This window comes from Gigantopelta aegis, chromosome 8 (genome assembly GCF_016097555.1).
Source record: "Gigantopelta aegis isolate Gae_Host chromosome 8, Gae_host_genome, whole genome shotgun sequence".
NCBI lineage: Eukaryota > Metazoa > Mollusca > Gastropoda > Neomphalida > Peltospiridae > Gigantopelta > Gigantopelta aegis.
The window spans coordinates 19586582-19607388 of NC_054706.1; the positions used below are offsets into that span (position 1 = coordinate 19586582).

The window sequence follows — 20807 nt, forward strand, 5'->3', positions numbered from 1 at the left end:
ATGAGCACAAGTTTGACAGTCCCAAGCAGCTGCACAAACGAGTACATTGAAACGTTGGAACTTCTGATCATCCTGTTGGAGACACGATTTGATAAAAATGTCTTTCACATAGCTTGTGATATGGAAAACATGCTCCTATGAGCAGCCAACGGGACGTCTGCAGAAATCCCAGATTCAATCAAGTTGTATACCAAAGACATTGACATGACTAAATTGGAAACCCAACTTAAGCTCCTTCCTCAATTCATTCAGGTGACTAATGAGGACATTAAACATGCGGGATCAATGAGAACAATTGCCAGTGCAATGAATTCGAGCCAAGTAGGAAAGAAACTGCTCAGTGAAGTAACAACTCTTTTACAAATATAATTTATCATCCCTGTAACTACTGCTACAGCAGAGAGGTCCTTTTCTGTCTTGAGGAGACTGAAGACTTGGTTGAGGAGCACAATGAGTCAAGATCAACTCAACTCAACAATCTTCTCATGATTCATGCTCATAAGAGTATCACCGACTCCCTCTCTCAGTGGTTGCAGAGGAATTTACATCAGCAAATGAAAGGAGGATATATTTCTTTGGAAGCTTTAGGTGAATTATTAGTTATGGACGAGTTTATCACGGTGGCCGAGTGGTTTAAATGCTGCACTGTCAAATGCCATGCATGTATGCAGTACATTCGGATCCTGCCAAAATTATGACACGTTGTGTTTTTAAATATTATATTTACTGGGTCGACGTTTCTGCTGGTGGACTATTAGTTCCTGAGTGCGCCATTATGACCGTTGCAATTTAAACAATTAATGAACTCTAATACAAAAACTACACTACTTTCGAACCGAGTGTTTGACAGTACATAATATTGTCATCTACGCTTAACAATTATTGTGCTTCCATTTTTGTTTTGTAAAAATCAAAGTGGCCGAGAGGTTAGGGTGCTGGACTGTGAAATGATATGCCTGTCAGTGCAATGGATTGGAATATTATTAAGCCAGTGACGTCAAAATATTATGCGAGGCCATGTTTCTATTATGTACATATTAGGTTGGTAACTATTACTCAAGTTCATATTATTTATGATTTTTTTTTCTACTCTCATCAAATACAACAAACGTTCCCACGCACATTTCTTCAATGGATCACGTTCCAATACCGCAAAATGGGCCCCCAATATAGTATCTGTTCCGTCGGCTAGTTAAATTATTTTAAAAATAAATTACAAAGAAAGGAAAGAGTTATTTTATTTAACGAGCACTCAACTATAAATTACAAAGGAAAAAAATAGTCGAAATTCGGTTTTAAAATTACTCATTCTATGAATTACATGCCAGGAAATCGCATTCAGGCCATCTAAATTTCAAAACTTTCTGGGGGCGTTTGTCCCCGGAAGCCCCTAACTCTTGTCAAAAAAGAAATGCACAGGTGATAGGGAAAGAAGAAAAAGTGTTTGATTTTACAAAATATCGGTGTTTTTTTTTACAATGTTGCTGAATGACCATTTTTGTTAATGTTCCTGGAATGGGACAGTATGCCCAAATGCACCCTAAAACAAATTTAATGCACGTTGTGCGACAATTACAGGAAATCAGCGTGAAATGGTCAGATTTTGGCAAATGCATGTGAATCTCGGGGGAAAAGATTGGGGTAGTGATGGGTATTTAAAGCTGCAATGCTCGCAATGATGCCTCATTTCCATTTCGACGTTGACGAGTTACAAGATGCCAAGACTAAGCCTGCCGAATCGCAGTCAGCAGTCGCATGCCACATGAACGTCCATCTGAGCACCATTTCACATCTCTGGGACAGGTACTAGCAGTTTCAATCAGCTGAAGACCGGCCTAGAAGTGGAAGACCTCGCATAACAACTGCAGCTCAAGATCGCTACATCCGTGTTCTGCACTTGCGTCACCGAACAGCCACAGCAACGAACACTGCTGGACGCATACCTGGTTTGAGAAGGGTGTCTGCACAAACCAATCGGAACCGACTTCGAGAAGCTGGTTTACGGGCTAGGAGACTGTATGTTGGCCCCGTCCTGGGACGTCAACGTCGACATTTACGTGTTCGCTGGTGCACGAATGTACAGGGGTGGAACTTGGAAAACTGGTGGCAAGTATGGTTCAGCGACGAGTCACATTTCCTTCTACAGCGACGTGATGGACGACAACATGTTTACAGATGCCGCAATGAATGTTTTGCCAACAACTGCGTCGCCCAAGTTGACAGATTCGGTGGAGGGAGTGTCATGATGTGGGGAGCCATCTCATATACCAGCAGAAATGAACTTGTGTTTGTACAGAACTCTTTCAGCAGGACAATGCCAGGCCGCATACGGCACGTGTAACAATGGATTTCCTACAGAATGAGAACCCCATTGAATATCTATGGGACAAACTGGACAGATGTGTATGCCAGCATGACCCGGAGCCTCAGACGCTCCCGCAACTGTCACATGCACTGCAGGAAGAATGGGCTAGGATTCCACGTGCACGGATTCAGAGACTCATTCAGTCTATGCCAAGGAGATGTCGCACAGTGATTGCTGCTGCTGGTGGTCACACAAGATACTGATTTCAGCGCCCTCATGTGTTTCTTTTTTGACAATATACATATATATAGCAAAAGTTAAGCACCACCACTTTTTTCTAATATGTGTATGTTTCAAATATGGATTATTTTTCTAATGCATATATCATCCACAACTATTGAATTGTTCATGGTGTAATATTCACTGCTCAGTATTAAAAAACCAAAAAGAAACAAAAATGGTGAAATATTGATGTGTGTATTGGCAATTGATTGAAACATGTAAAATCAGAGGTATACACAACCAAAACCAGTATGTCAGTGACAAAAAGTTCACAAATCAAATTTGTTCAAAAGTGGTTTGCGAATGTCTAGCATCACAGTTACTTCCAGTAACATGCCACATCTTCAGTACATGATGTACCCTCCTCTCGCACGGATGACATTCTGCACATGTCTTCTCATACTACTGACAAGTCGTCTGACTATCAAATATGGGATCCTGCGTCATTGTTCATGGAGTGCTTGGGCTAGTTCCCGAAAATTCTGCACTGGGGGTTCCATGGCTTTCACTCTGTGACCCAAAATATCCCACAAATGTTCGATAGGGTTAAGATCAAGACTCCTTGCTGGTCATGGCAACTGCTCAATGGCATTTCTTTGCAAATGTTGGAGCACTGCCTGCGCTCTGCGTGGCCTGGCATTATCATCCATGAATATGGGATGCGTGGTAAGTGCATGTTTATCAAAATGTGGAATAAATTCAGAATCCAAAATGTCTGTTTAATAAATTTGTCCACTGGGGTTTCCACACAAAACTACCAGGTCCAGCACCCGCACACCATGACGGACCCTCCACCAATGGAACTGGCTCCTGGTTGTTGTGCTGGTCAAATGCAGTTCCTCTGGGTCTCTATATTCGCGTTCTGCCATCAATCGCTTTCAACAGGAATCGGCTTTGTCGGACCAGTGAACCCTGCGCCATCTTCTGATGTTCCATGCCACTCTGGCATTACACCACAGAAGACGGTCATGTTTGTGTCTTGGAGTCAGCAGAGGTCTTGTGATAGGTCGCCATGACCTCATTACAGCAGCATGGAGCCTTCTTCTGACCGTGCTGATGGATATCCGGTTATATGGTTTCCATAGTTCACGGAGGATAGTTGTGTTGATGAAGGGTCTTTGTCTTGCAAGTCGAACAAAGCACGACTTTCTCTATTGCTTGTTTTCTTAGGTCAGCCTGACCTAGGCCGGTCCTTAACCTGACCTGTCACTGCCTGTTTTCGTACCAATCTGCTAACAACATTGTGGTTGATATTAAGATTTGCACCAATCGTCCTGCACGGTAGTCCCGCATTTTTCGTCCCTTTCATTTGCCATTTCTCATTCTCTGTCAATCTGCGTCTAGCCATAGCTTTTTTACTACTGCTACCACCCAAATATCTGCAAAAAACAACACTGGCAACAAACTGACTTTTTGTGATACTGGTGGTTCCCTGCTTCATGACCCACGTAATATGTACGTGCAATTCCGGTACCAATATACACGTTCGTATAGCACGGGCCGAACAAATACATTTCACCGAGAACATGTTTTATCCATAATGAAACATTACATTGATTGTTATTTCAATTGAATCAGGTGGTGCTTTAGCCCGAGTACTCTGACTGTAAGAGAGCTAGATGAACATTTGGACATACGCTCTCATTACAGTCAGAGACCAAGCTATGTATTTTTTTTGGCAATTCCCGACAACCAAAAACTTGGCAAAGATTTCCACTCTAATACCACAACAATCCCTATGTTTGACGTCAAATACCTTTACATCGATCATTTTCGAGTTAACTGATTAAAAAAAATCCACATATTAATCACTAATACACATACTACAGAAAGAAATCCGACAGCACCCACATTCAGCTACGCTTCGTGACACTCCGTCGCAAGAATTACAAAGCTCGGTGACCTATTTCGTGACGTAGATCACGTGATCGCCCACTGGTCGATTCCACCTTTTGCAACAGTTACAGGGGCCATCTCATACCAAGCGACGTTACAACATGGAAGAGTTGGCTAATGGTTTCCTCTCTAACACAGTGATAAAATTACCAAATATTTGACATCCAATAGCCGATGATTAATGAATCAATGTGCTGTAGTGGTGTCGTTACACAACACAAACTTTTTTGGGTGATTGTCGGGCACTTGTCGTTTTGAGACGGCCCCTGGAAGACGGAATGGCTGAGTGGGCGATCATGTGACGCATCGTCACGATATAGGTCGGCGAACTTAGAATTCTGCTGTCCGGGGTTTGCCGAAGCTTAGCTAAATGTGGGTGCTGTCGAGTTTCTTTCTGTAGTGTGTGTATTAGTGATTAATATCTGAATTTCTTTTAATCAATCAACTCGAAAATGAACGAGGTATTTCTGTCCAAATGTCCGTCTAGCTCTCTTACAGTCAGAGTATACTCGGGCTAGTGGTGCTTAACTTATATATATATATATATATATATATATATATATATATATATATAGCGAGAGAGAGAGAGAGAGAGTGAGAGAGAGTGTGTTCCCAATTTTAAATAAACCAATCATAGATGATATTTCATCAAGTATCATTAGTAATGACACGTTTTATAAACAAATTCCCTTACATTCCGCGTGTCATTTGCAATAAAATACTAGTAAAACAACACAAAAATCAAACCAACACAGCACAAAAATATTTGGAAACAATACTTCATCTTGTGTGTCGAGTTAATATATATATACAAAAACTATGATTAGACATCTAAAAATAAATAAAAATTTAATCCTAAAATATGTGTAGTATCGAACCATTGAAGACAACGAAATGATCCAGCGACAAAATGGGCCATAACAACAACACTAAAACAAAAAATTTGTCAAATATATAACGTTTAATATGTAGCCCAAGTAAGTGAAGGTAAAACAATACGTTACGCCACTGTGTACAGTTTATCTGATTGTCAAATCTGTATTTATTTATTGTGTATTAATTAGGGTATACAAAGAACACACGTGGCACAGTTGAAAACATAATTAAATAGATAAAATGAATAATATTGAGTTTGATGTTTTTAAACACAAACGTTAACATGGTCGCCTATGGAATTTTATTTAGTGTAGTCTTACCTGTAGTTGGCGTTTTGTTTTCGTAGAAGTTATATAATTCCCAGAAAGATCGATCTACTTTTGGTTTTTTAAAACATTTTTCTTTGATCCATAACCTTATTGGTGTGCACTTTTGCCGACTCAAATATATATATGGCTTACATGGAAACTATTTCCGTGTACGTGACTTTCCAAAGTGGGGCATAACCAACGTTTAATATGTAGCCCAGATAAGGGAAGGTAAAACAATACGTTACGCCACTGTGTAGTTTATCTGATTGTCAAATCTGTATTTATTTATTGTGTATTAATTAGGGTATACAAAGAAACACACGTGGCACAGTTGAAAACATAATTAAATAGATAAAATGAATAATATTGAGTTTGATGTTTTTAAACACAAACGTTAACATGGTCGCCTATGGAATTTTATTTAGTGTAGTCTTACCTGTAGTTGGCGTTTTGTTTTCGTAGAAGTTATATAATTCCCAGAAAGATCGATCTACTTTTGGTTTTTTAAAACATTTTTCTTTGATCCATAACCTTATTGGTGTGCACTTTTGCCGACTCAAATATATATATGGCTTACATGGAAACTATTTCCGTGTACGTGACTTTCCAAAGTGGGGCATAACCAACGTTTAATATGTAGCCCAGATAAGGGAAGGTAAAACAATACGTTACGCCACTGTGTAGTTTATCTGATTGTCAAATCTGTATTTATTTATTGTGTATTAATTAGGGTATACAAAGAACACACGTGGCACAGTTGAAAACATAATTAAATAGATAAAATGAATAATATTGAGTTTGATGTTTTTAAACACAAACGTTAACATGGTCGCCTATGGAATTTTATTTAGTGTAGTCTTACCTGTAGTTGGCGTTTTGTTTTCGTAGAAGTTATATAATTCCCAGAAAGATCGATCTACTTTTGGTTTTTTAAAACATTTTTCTTTGATCCATAACCTTATTGGTGTGCACTTTTGCCGACTCAAATATATATATGGCTTACATGGAAACTATTTCCGTGTACGTGACTTTCCAAAGTGGGGCATAACCAACGTTTAATATGTAGCCCAGATAAGGGAAGGTAAAACAATACGTTACGCCACTGTGTAGTTTATCTGATTGTCAAATCTGTGTTTATTTATTGTGTATTAATTAGGGTATACAAAGAACACACCTGACACAGTTTAAAACATAATTAAATAGATAAGCTGAATAATTTTGAGTTTGATGTTTTTAAACACAAACCTTAACATGGTCGCCTATGTAATTTTATTTAGTATAGTCTTACCTGTAGTGGCGTTTTGTATTCGTAGAAGTTATAATTCGCAGAAAGATCGATCTACTTTTGGTTTCTCTTTCCTAGAACACTAGTTGCGATATCGCATCTACACAGTATTTGCTCGTATGGCCAGACGAATTAGTATGTCTTCGTGTCATTCAGGATCATCGGGGATAGCCAAATAGCTAATTACGGTAATTATACGCCTATTTATATAAGCATTTTCTAAACAATAATATAAAATGACATATTGAGTCAATTAATTTTAAAGTAGAATTTATTTTTAGATTTTTAGATATAATACCCTCCTGAACATTTTTAGACGTGGAGCCTTTCAGAAAACGCCCCTAACGACCACGGCAGTCATTTTGTTTCCGCCATTATCAGAAATCATGCTCTCTTTTTCAATCTCATCTATTAAATATGTTATGATAAGAAATATAGTAGATGTACCTGTTTTAATGGTCAGTGGTCATATGTTATTCATGACTAAATTCTGAGCAACATAACACTGTTAATTTCATTATTTTTGCAATTTGTGATGGGTATACCAATAATTCAACACTGTCCAATACCATGATATATTTTGGCATGGGCCCTATACATTGTCAAAATGGAAAATTATGTTTTGTCTATAGGCCTAAATTGGTAGATTTCATTGTTTTTATTGTTTTAATATTATTTTGTTTGTCACTCTTGGTGGGAGTGCATGCAACTTAAATGGCAATTCTGAATCATTAAGTGTCAGCTATATATATATTCTAAGGCCTACAGGTTTGGAGATTAGCAGATGGTGACCTTTATTGGCTAAGGGTGGCTAAGAATTTTACAAAGATAGTCCGTTGGGCGACCATCAATTTTAGGGTCTGGCGAGTATGGTGCCAGTTAAAAAAGGAAAAAAACTGCATCTGCTGACACGAACTACATATCTGGCAGCTGAAGACATGAAGCATGAAATAACAGACGTTTTCATTAAAGGTGTACGAGTGTGATCGCGCTCGTACAGCACACATGATTTCAATCTGGCGAGTGTGAAAAATAAGGCACGTTACACTTAACAAACCGCGCATGTATAAAGTAATTTTGTATATTGATTGCCACTATTTACAAAACAGTATAATAATAATAATACTGTAATAATAACAGAAAAATTAAAAATGTGACGTGAACGGTAGTGTTCATGCAACCTTTTAATATATGACTGGTACTTATTTTTGCTATACACTGGTTTAATATACATCTTCGAAGATGTATATACCAGTCCGATCAAAACTCCTTTTGCCTATTTAATTTATTATTAATTAGAAACAGTCCACTTATGTAAGGTAATATATCACAACGTCTGATAAGGCTAACTCATTTATACTGTGCATATATAGTTGTGTAGCCTACACAAATAAACTCGTTTCAGAAATCAGCGATGTCTGTAAAATTGTCTTGATTAGTTCATAACTGTTGACCTAAAAAGCTTATGTGAGGTTCCAAAAATGCCAAGCGTGTAACTTTCTACTTAAAGAAAGAAAGAAATGACATTTAGACAAATACAATTCAAAAGTAGATGGAATAATAAAAAGAAGGAAAAGAAATGATAATAGGGTTGTAAGAATAGACCTAGGTATCCTTTACAAAAAGAAACCAGTCTTGTTTTTTATGTCTTTTTTTAAATTTGTTTTATCTTTAAACAAAATCAAATAAAACTTCATTTAAATATTTGATTTTCAGCTAGAGATTAATGAATTATGTACATCTGTTATGTATATAACAATTGTTCGTAATTTTTTGCAAATGTAGAGCCACCGAAAATCCGCGACCGCGGAAATCACGGAATCGGCCGTTGAAAATGGAATTCCCATTTTCCGCGGAAAAACACGGAAAACATGTTTTTTTGGTCAAAATCGTCCTCTTTTTTGGGGGTTATCTTTACAAATTTTTTTTCAAAATCGTACTTTTGTCGATAAACAGACTTTTTTACTTAATTATTCATTGAAATAACCTCGTGCTTTCTTAAATACTTGACTGGTAACTGACAATAACTTAAAATACATTGAGCGCAATGGCGCGTAGCGCATCATAAAGTTCAGTCACTTTTGGTTTCCGATAATAACGGTATTGATCAAGATGTAACCTCAAACCGTTAACCGTTATTTAGCCCATTATTGTGTATCTATAGTAAATTAAATGTTGTTTTTATTTTTAAATACTTCCAAAATAAAACATTCTGATTCACTGCAGAATCCGCGATTATTTTTTTAACAACATTTTCATTCAATAATTGTATCTTAAATTTACTAACATTTAAATTGTTGTTGAAAGACTTAACCCAGACTGGCATCATTGATTGACAGATGCCAGTATGTATTACAGTATATACTGTAATACAATGCAATGTATCATTATTTATTCAATTATTGTTTATTTGTTTACATGCAATCAAATACTAGACTGTTATTTAGTATAGTTTGTGTCCGCACTTGAATATACAAGTCACAGAAATTGCCGTTTTGACGATGGTTTGTATGCAGATGATGGGTTCATTGCGGAATTACCGGTTTCTTACCGCACGGAAAATCGCACAGAAAATCATGGAAGTTGCCATTTTTCACAATTGCGGAATCGGCTGATTTCCAATGCAGAATTTGCCTCTGTCAAATGTGGATTTTCGGTGGCTCTACAAATGTATCGATGTATAACAGTCACCAATTGTATAAAATTGCATAGCATAGTGAAGCAATTTTATACTGAATATACATCAATAAATTTGCAAAAAATGACGTACAGTTCTTATAGGGTAAACAGTCCTAATTACGGACGTAGCCGTAACTTCGGACGTTCCGGGTAATTGCGTGTTGCGTGTATACTACGTAATATTAATGAATAAAAATTAATAAAACCTTGACCAATTGTCTTCGTACATGTTTTTTGCAATTATGTATGACGTAGTTAACATTCCTGCAAGTACCCGGCGATTTCGAACACAGCTGATACTGAAGACGGATCGGACAATTGGCTAAACGAAGTTACGAACCTTCACAATTCCAGGTAATTATGCAAATTCATCTGATGCAAAGTACAAAATAGTTACCTATTTACATAATCATATCAATTATCTACATGTTTTACGTCAAAATGTATTAATTATTAGCTTACTTTTCAAGAAAAATCCACTGAAAAAAAGTGTCCGAAGTTTGGCCGTGTCATTTGACAGCCATCTTGACATTTAACACACAAAAAAAAAAAAACCCCAAAAAAAACCGATGACGCGCATGCTTAGTGGGAAATCCACAATTTTTTTTTGTATGGAAGCCCATTACGGTCACCAACTTTTTTGTTGTTCCATGCCAAATCTGTATATAATAATGCTATATAATTCCAGATGGAATGTAATTGTTAAATAACACACACACACACACAAATAACATGCATGTATAAATCAATAGTTTTATTATTTTTATTTCTTATTTTTTGCAGTATGCCTAAAGGACTCAAAATCAAAATTAAAACACCATGCAGTAAATCAAAGCCCAAAACGGATGGAGCGAATTACAAATGACAAATGCTGTTGATGCAGTTAAAGTTCATGGCATGAGCATCAGAAAGGCCAGTAATATGTACGATGTCCCAAGAAGTTCATTAATGGACAGAGTTTCTGGTAGAGTCGATGAAAGCTGTTCCCCAGGCAGGCCAACAACTGCTGATTATGACTTGGAGAGGAAACTTGTTGACTATGCTTGCAATTTAGCGGAAATGGGAGTGGGGATAAGCATCAAGGTTTTTCTGGAACATGCTGGCTCCTTGATGAAGAAGCATGGACTCAATGTTTCTCGCTTTAAAAATGGGATTCCCGGTGAGAAGTGGTGGAGATGTTTCAAGAAAAGACATCCCGATTTACGACTCCGTGCCCCTGAACCAACTGCAGCAGTCAGGCATAGGGCAATGAACAAAACAAACGTAGATGGTTATTTTGCTAAATTAGAGGAAGTTCTTGAGAGAAATGGTTTGCAAAATAAACCTCATCAAATTTGGAATCAGGATGAAAGTGGGATTTCCCTAGATCACAAACCTGGTAGAGTCCTTGCCAGAAAGGGTATCCGGAATCTTCAGGCTAGGACAAGTGGCAATAAAGAACAGATTACCATTCTGGCATGTGGTAATGCTGCTGGAGAGATGATGCCACCTCACTTCATCGTGAAGGGTAAGACTTCAAAGACACTCCTGTCCATGGATACTGACAAAGCACCACCTGGTTCAAAATTCAGCTGTTCAGATTCAGGCTGGACCAAACAAGGCATTGGTGAGCTATGGTTCAAAACGCATTTTCTACCGCATATTGGCCCTGAACAACCCCAGCTCCTCATCATGGACCAGCATGACAGCCATGGTACTTTGGAAATTATTGAGTGTGCCAGACAAGAAAATATCATCATCTTGCTTCTTCCTCCTCACACGACTCACTGGCTGCAACCCATGGATAGGAGTATCTTTGGACCTTTCAAAAAAGCCTGGAACTCCATCTGTCAGGACTTCATGAATGAAAACCCTGGAGTAATAGTTTCCAAAGTAAATTTCTGTCAGCTGTTTTCTAAAGCCTGGCAAAAGTCTATCACAGAGAAGAATGTCTCGAGTGGGTTTGAAAAGTGTGGTATATTTCCTTGCGATAGAAAAAAAATACCCGATCGGCTTTTGCCCCATCACTGGTGTCCAGTAGGCAAGATCCAACTTTATCTCCATCTACCAGCGCAGACCACATTCAGGGCAGCTCGCAACAAATTCAGCCAATGAGTGCAGTGGCAGCAGTGTCAAGTGTCCCATCACCAGATATCGAAGATTCTACGACTCCAGAAGTGTTACAGGAAGCCACCTTACCAAACACTATTGAGAGTATTGACAACCTGGAGACTGGAGTGGAGGTTACTCAAGTCTGTCCAGCTACCGAGGCACTGAAGGTTCTGGAAAATACCCTCTCCAGCAGCCAAAAAGCCATGTTTCAGTCCAAATTTTTGTCGAATGAAACTATCAAAAACTCAGCTTTATTTGATACCTGGAAGAGATTAAAAAACCAAGCATTAAAAACACAAGCATCAACATCACAATCATGCACCCCCGCAACATCTACAGGAAACAGATATGATTTTTTCCCCTTTTCAAATGCATCCCACCCCAATGACCCTGATAGTGATGTTCTCCCATATCCCCATAATCCAGTTGTTAGAAGCAGCACGCACTCCCTGTCTAAAAAAAAAGGTAACTCCTACTTTGTCCTCACAAGTGATGACATTTTTGAAGAAAAAAAGAATTGATCGAGAGGAAAAAGAAAAAAGAGAACCAAAAAAAATTGAGAATCAAAAAAAGAGAGAACAAAAATCAAAACTAAAGATGGAACCCAAAATAAAAAAAACAAAAACCACAAATGCAGCTAGTATCAGGTGTGAAAGTGAGACTAAATGTTTTATTTGTTTGCAAGTGTGGGGTGAAGACACATTGAGATGGGTTGCATGTGATGGATGTGACAAATGGATGCATGTTGACTGTATACCTGTGACACATGATGCTTCTGGTGTTTTGACTGAAGATCAGTTTTTTTGTCATGAATGTGCATAAGTTGTTGCAAAGGGTGAATGTTTTTCCAGTTGGAAAAAATATTAATTTAATTTCACATTCCTTGAATTTGTATATAAAATTCCAATTTTACATTTCATGAATTTGTATAAAAAGTTTCAATTTTATATTCCCAAAATTTGTATTTAAAGTTCTAATGTGACATTCCATTAGGCGTAATTGTTTTACAACAAATGTTTACTTGTAATTAGGGCCTACCTTATATTATTGGTGATATATATTAAAAAAATATTACTCTGATACAACAGAGGTGCTATTTAATTATTTATTGATAAAGATACACATAATATAAACAATGTATTCAATATCTACTCCAAGTCAAAACGTGCACGGGATTTCTGACACAACTGTGCTTCCATACTAAAACTTTTAACCTAGTTTCTGACATGTTTTTTCTGCTTATTAATTGCTAAATAAAACGTTTCCTATGTGTAAAACGGTCAAAACCAGTGTTTCTCTGTTGATTTGTAAACAGGTAGATGCTTACATGATGTAGATATTGCGCCTCGAATGCACTGTCCGTAATTAGGACGCCTTGTCCGAAGTTGGGCCGTATAAGATCACTTAATTACAAAAAGATTTGCCAAAGCCTCGTTTTCGATTTATAAACATATGATGCGGTCAAGAATCCGGAAGTGGGTTCCCAATACATAACTGGATGTGAAGATCGAGACAGAGGTAATGGCATGACGTCACACGGATAGCTACAAGAAAGCGTCCGAAGTTAGGACGGTTTACCCTAATTACAAACAGCACAACTTATTTGGGTACCAGACTTATCGCCCTAAAGCCAGTTTGCCCCCAGTCGGTTCGCCCCCATGCAGTCAATTTGCCCCCAAATAGGATGTCAGTTCGCCCCCACGTGCTTAACCAGTTCACCCCCACAAAGGTACCAGTTCGCCCCCATAAATATAATCCAGAAGGACTTTCCTATGGCACTGTCACTATATAACCCTAACGGGCAACGGGCAACGGGCAACTATATTTACGTGCCCCTATCCACAAGGGTTCAGGCACGCCCACCCCGGATTCAGCCTCTGACTTCGCCAGTTGCCGATTCCGGGACGGGGGGGGGGGGGGGGGGGGGGGATGGATGAAAAGAGTGCAGGGGGTAATTTTAATTAATGTGGTATGACCACTTAAAAAATAAATCAAACAATTAATACAGATTGGGGTCTAACATATTTATATATTATTAATCAAATATTTATAATAGCACCATAATTAAAGAGCCTTATAACATTCTATTCTTTTAATATATAATTAGTAGGTGCAATTAATTACAATTTCGATCGGGCAGTTCCAAATAAATATATACTATAATTATTTACTTACTAATAATATTTATATATATATATATATATTTTTAATTTATTAAGTTTAGCCCTGGAGGATAAAGGATTCGCAAAGAGGGGAGCGCAGCACCACTGGCCAATCAGGCGATCAAGCAGGCGGGAGGCCCATTCCGGTCAGTCCGGATTTCCATGGGGGGGGCGTTCCCGGGGGGGGGGGAGGTAACCCTAACTCTAACTCTATATATGATATAAGTATTTATAATGTTCTTTATACGTGACAGTACCAAAGAAAAGTCCTACCGATAATCCCTCAATTAGAATGTAACACTCACCAGAAGAGGCCATATCGAATTGGCATTGCGGTTCAAAGATCTTAGGTATTACTATTAGCTGAAGATGCATAATCAGCATCACGGTTCTGTAGCTGATTAACCATTGTTTAAAATCAAATAAGATGGAGGTTTATTTTGTTTTATTTGTGATAGTTTGTAGAATTCTTTTTACTCAAATTATTTCTTTATTCTTAAAACAGATCTCCTAGTGTTTCATCAAGGCAATTTTATAATTAATTATTGAAAAAGGCTTTTTTAATCTCAGTGCAGCATGGCACAGGTTAATTAAGGCAAGATGGTGCTAGACTACTGAGGCATGGTGCTGCACCATGCTAAAACAAGCTAGGGAAAACACTAGTAATCATAGCTGACTATTTAATTTTTGTTTGTTTCAATAAGTTTGTTTCAAAGTCGCAGACAATGTGACTGGAACATGATTTGATGCACAGTACTCTGTGGCATGTTCACCAATCAGAGCTATATCGGGGTCAGATTATTTTTACTCTTAGAACTCTGGCTGCACGCACACGCTGGTCTATTTGACAACTTGTTATGCATTTATAATGGTGTCTAAAATTAAGGTTTTTTAGATTATCTTTAAATTATGGAATCCCAAGTTTGGAATAAAATCCTTTATAGTGACAGATTTTGTCATAGTTTGTATATCTTTATCAACAACATTGGGACCGTTCTAGATCAATAACGTAACACTGACTTGACATATACATGTGTAGATGTCAGAGCCATTCATAACTGATGTGTTACAAAATGTTGAGGGAGGGAGACTGGTTGTGTAATTGTTGAATTAAAAATGTCACATGATTGTCCATGCCCCAAACAACACTATCAACTGAACTCATTGTAAGCCTATAAAAATGAAAAAAAATGAAAGAATTAGAAATGAATCTATGTGATGAAATAAAATCCTTGGAAGAAAATAATACTACAGACATAAACATATTAGAAGATAAAAAATATGAACTAATAGAGTTGAGAAGAGAAAAACTTAAATGGCATTGCATCCGAGCCTGGGCAAAATGGATTGAAGAGGGCGAAAAGCCAACTAAATATTTCTGTAACATGGAGTCCAGAAATTACTATAGTAAATTAATATCAAGGATAGAATTAAAAAACAATACAGTAGTAACAGACCAAAAAGATATCTTAACGGAAACCAAATGTGTTTACCAAATCTTATATTCTGCACCAACTGAAAAATCAAATACTAACATACATGTAGTTGAGGAGCTATCCAGTTACAATTTTAATAAGCTAACAATTGAAGAAGCACAAGCGCTAGAAGGAAAAATAACATATAAAGATGTTTTAAACATACTTAAAAACATGAAGAACGAAATAAGCCCTGGCTCAGATGATTCACAGCCGAATTTTTCAAAATGTTTTGGGCTGATTTGGGACATTTTATAGTTAGATCAATAAATTATAGCTACAGTATTGTAGAAATGTTCCATGTGTAAAAACTGGGCATATACCCGGTAATAACGTATTCCTAAGCAAAATGAACCTAAGACAATTTCTTTTGAACTGCACTTACAAAATGGCTGCTGGTTGTGTTGCAAATAGAATTAAAACGGTTTTAGATAAAATAATAGATAAAGATCAAACAGGTTTTATAAAAGGAAGGTATATTGGAGAGAATATATGTTTGATATATGACCTAATGCAATACACTGAAACGCGCAATATATACCTGGTCTGTTAGTACTAGTGGATTTTAAAAAAGCCTTTGACTCAGTATCATGGACTTTTATTGAAAAAGCGTTAGAAATATTTAATTTTAAAAGTTCAATAAAAAGTTTGATTAAAACATTTGATAAAAATTCCATTTCTAGTGTTCTGCAAAATGGTTATTTATCAGAAACTTTTAAATTAGAAAGAGGATATATAGACAGGGAGACCGCCTGTCACCGTATATCTTTATAACCAAGACTACTAGTATATGTAAAAAGTTATGAAAAGTTTGACATCCAATAGCCGATATCAATAAATCAATGTGTTCTAGTGGTGTCGTTAAACAAAACTATTTAAACTTTTTTTCCTGTTATATAGTATTATTTGTTTCCACTAGTATATATAATGTAATATGAATTAATACCTTTCTATGAAATCCAGACCATATATAAAAAAAATCAGGCTTGAATTTGGCCTGTAGGGTGGTACATGTATATGGCTCACTGGTAAAGCACTTGCCTGATGCACTGTCAGTCAGATCGATCCCCATTGAATCATTTGTCATTCCAGCCAATGTTCCACAACTGGTGTAACAAAGGCTTTGGTATGTACTGTTCTGTCTAAGGGATGTTGCAATGCAGGTTTCCTCTTTCATTATCTGGGTGATCATATAACTATAATTATAGTATGTAATGTATTTCAAATTACCTTTTTAAATGAATTAATACAAATGTATCATAAAATATATTCTCCAAATTCAACTTAATAGTGAACAACTGCTTAAACAATAAGAAAGCAGCCTCTCCTCAAAAAAAGAAGAAGAAATAAATCGATCAATAAAAATAAAATAATAAAACAATAAAAAATAATAATACAAAAAAATAATTAACCTTAATTGTAACGAAACAAAGATTAATAAGGAAATTACCTGGTAGTTAAAGGTTCCTAATAATGGAATTATTCTTTTTTTTTTAATTGACAGATGGTTTGAGAGCATTAATTACACAAGATGATCTAGGAGCAGAATTCAACTACAATGGCAGCCAGTAGTAGTGGAAGGAGAAGGCATGCTGCCATGCAGCCATTTGGTAAGCTGTTTTATCCTATAACTTTTAATTTTTTAAATTAATTTTAATCCTATACATGTACCTTTGTATGGGGCAGGATATCCATGTCGTAAACTCATGTGATAATTTAGTGTATTAATGTAATAATGGTATACAAATTTAAAGGTACAGTCAAACCTGTCCTAGCGGCCACCTGAAACAGTGGTCACCTGCCTTAAGTGGCCACTTTTTCCCTCCCAAACAATTTATAATGTAAATGCACCTGTAAGAAGTGGCCACAATAAATGTTTACTGTTATATAAAAGGGATATTTTAAGAACAGTGATATGGTGCAACAAATAACCAATCTTCACACCTTAAGTAATACTAGTACCCATTCAGTCCCGACATCTCAACTGTTTATCAATTAAGAAAGTATGACTCTGGAATGCATCTGATTGCTTCTGGACAGGCTACACTTGACATATGTAATTTCACGTACTATTACTACACCGCATGAAGTAGGAATTAAATAATTATATGGAAAAAGAAAATAAACTTGTTGAGAACGATTCATTTAATACATTCCAGTTGCATTTTTCTAAAGGAGGCGACATGCATGTTGAAAGTTGATTTGTAGTCAATTGTGAAGCACACATCCGTTAATTAATTAAGCAGTACAGACGGTAAAACAAGGAACAACAACAAATGTTTTAAAGACTTGTAATCAGCAGCTACCTGTATTAAGTGGCCACTTTTATCTACTCCCTTGTGTGACCGCTTAAGACAGGTTGAACTGTACATGCAAATTTGCAAGGTCTGTAGGTAATCAAACCAGAACTACTTTGTAATTTCATTATGAAAATGAAAAACAGAGATTATATAGGTTCCACAAGGCAACAATCACAAGTAATCACCACTTCTGAAGGGATCCAAACTAGAGCCTGCACGAGTGCAACATTTTTGGACTCGAGTACTCGAGAATCAAACTCGACCCGGACCCGAGTACCTATTTACACTAGATGATAATGAGACTAAGGAATAAAGTAAAATAGCCTTATGCATCTTAATTCCAGCGCTGAACATGGATGTCAAATCACGCCACTGTATTGCATATTCCACACATTCAACTTTTGCTTTTCCTCCATGTCTCATAGCCGGAGGCAAATATATTTAATGACATTAAATTTGTTTTACAATTAAATGGGAGTGCTCTTCCATGCACATAGGTACTTGAGTCCAGTGAATTGACTCGAGTCTTGCTAGACACAGCCCGTGCCCGAGTACTCGAGTACTCGTGGAGACCCTAATCCAAACCATGTTTGGAGGAAACATACATGTAACTTGTGGAAACATCACCATTAATGTACTGAACAAATCTCCCAGTCCTGTGCCTGTCAAACGCAGAAGAATCCTCAACTTGAGCAGTGACAGTGAATCAGTTCAAATATTTCCACTCTGTATCTAGGTTAAAGTGCTGTCCTGTTGACTTGTTGTTGTTTTTACTAATCATTTCTGGATTTTAATTATTTACTTAAATATGTTATTGTTGTGAATAATAACCATGCAATAACAAACTATATAGGGATGAGTTTGTTAGGATTAATTTGTAGAGTTATTGGAGAACTATATCATGGCATAATCTACTTCTTATGAGAGTAGTGAGACGCCCAATCAGCTGATTGGATGTCTTTCATTGAAGCATATCAATCCGCAATTATAACGCTGTGTTGTTTGATAAATATCAACTTAAAATCTATTTTAAGATAGTTATATGATAAACAGAATTCGCTATTCATGTTTTCATCCAACTAGAAATTTATGCAGGTGCTGAGCTTCTCATGTGATATTCAATAAATTGAAGTGTCTTGAATGAGGGGTCATCTCATAAATCCAAAACATATATTTATAAACATTTTATACAGCACCTTCCCAGGGATGGGCAGAGGATTTGTTTTGAAGTTTTGACAATGGCCAGCTATTGGCACAAGTGTTCTATGAAAGAAGAGTCAACAATTACATAATGCTCGAGGGGTAGGGGGAGGGGCAGTGTTTTAAGACCCATGTTATTTTTGTTAATCATTTAGGCCTAAATAAATGTGTTATTGGGAACCTGACGCTATACTCAGAAAAATAAACCAACCTTATTTTATTTTTATGCATTATTATTTTTAAAAAATTATTAAAAAAAATTTACTGTTGGTGTAAAGAGTACATACATAATATTTTATATTAATGGTAGAGAAATGAAAAAAAACAAAAAAACCATTTTTATTGTTATTATTATTATTATTTTTTATTCATTTCTTTTATTAAATATGGACTGTCATGAAAAAAAACCCCTACTTCTTAACACCAACAATCGTCAACCATGTTATGATGACAGGAAGAATGGGTGTAGATCGTTAGGTAATTTTAGAGTATGTACGTAGTGTCCTAATTAGTGTTATGTACTGAACATTATGTATGCGTTACATATTGGTAATTGTTAAATGGTCCATATAGCATTAATAGGCAAAAGTTACAGAAATTAATCACAACCTGTTAAATTAGCCTGTGTACATTATTTGACTATATTTTCGGGCCACTTCTGAATCCAAGATGGCCGTCCTGGCCTTGGACCATATATAGGCATCAAATGTGCCAGCTCCTATTTTTGTAGTGGGGAAGGCTGATTTTTATGAAAATACCTGATTTTGGTATCAACATCTATTCATATTAGCATTACTGCCAAATATAGGGTTGCAAACGAATAACTATGCATTTTTACATGCATTACAACTAATATTTGTGGTTAGAATGATGGAAATATATGGAGAAAATTCAGGTTTCAGGCAAGCTAATTTTTCCTGAATATCTATAGTTTTTGCCCGAATTTGAGGATTTTCTTCACCTCTGACAGCAACTGCCCCTCTGCCTCTGACCAAGACCTTTTTGACTTCTCAAGTTCCATCAGGAAAATTTAAGCCAAACTTAGTACAAATAATCCTCTCATGGACCTGACCAAGTGTTGTTATTTTTCAGGCCGTTTCAAAATCCAGTATAGCCGGTCTGGCCTCTGATTGACTGAGACACTTTCAACCAAACTTGGTACAAATAATCTTCTCATGACCCCATAAGTGGGACAAGTCAAAAACCAATATGGCCATCATATTTCACCATGCAGATATAATTGAACCAAACTTGGTACAAACAATTCACTCACGGCCCTGACCAAGTGTTGTTATTTGTCACGGCAATTCTAAGTCTAATATGCCCTAGCCTCTGATTGGCTGAAAGATCTTCGACTTATTCTCAATGTCCACCATGTAGATGTCAACCAAAGCTGGTACAAATGATCATCTCATGACTCTAACCATCACTGGTTTACATCTTCATTTATTCCTTAATTATGTCACAGCTGAAATTAGAATTCACAAAATTTCAAGGCAAATATATGCTATGGTAAAAGTGGATCATTTATTGGTTTGGGTTACAATACATACATGTATGTATGCACATCTTCATTTGTTCATTGGCCATATTAATGTCAAATTAGCTGTCACCAAACGACCATTTGTGATAAATCATTATTACTATGGTTCACATGTTCAGAGGTATATATACCAGGTGAGCAGTTCAGGTCCCATGGGCCTCTTGTTATATATACTCTTAAAAAAAAGTAAGGGAACCTGAAATATTAATGTTAATATCAGCTATTAGACATCCTAGTAAAGAATGTTCATGTCTTTTTATCAACACACCGAAACACATTCCATGGTTTGCACATTCATCATGCAGTTTCCCTGTACATGTGTGTGGCCCGGGTGTCATTCTCGATTTTGACAATTTCCAGGAATGTCGATTAATCACTGTGGAACATTATTTCTGTCAGTCT

At 36.7% G+C, this 20807-nt stretch overlaps 2 protein-coding genes across 2 annotated transcripts in view; both read left to right on the forward strand.

Moving 5' to 3' along the window:
• The first annotated feature begins 10423 nt into the window (after nt 1-10423).
• LOC121379282 lies at nt 10424-11984 on the forward strand. Its single transcript, XM_041507827.1, has one exon. The coding sequence runs from the start codon at nt 10496-10498 to the stop codon at nt 11726-11728; it is 1233 nt and encodes a 410-aa protein (XP_041363761.1). The 5' UTR covers nt 10424-10495; the 3' UTR covers nt 11729-11984.
• Nucleotides 11985-13272: 1288 nt separating this feature from the next.
• LOC121379418 overlaps nt 13273-20807 on the forward strand; it is a 55905-nt gene continuing 48370 nt past the window's right edge. The window contains exons 1-2 of the mRNA XM_041508029.1: nt 13273-13454; nt 16867-16972. Of these exons, the coding sequence (XP_041363963.1) occupies nt 16921-16972 (52 nt within the window). The 5' untranslated portion in view covers nt 13273-13454; nt 16867-16920. The remainder of the gene's footprint in view (nt 13455-16866; nt 16973-20807) is intronic.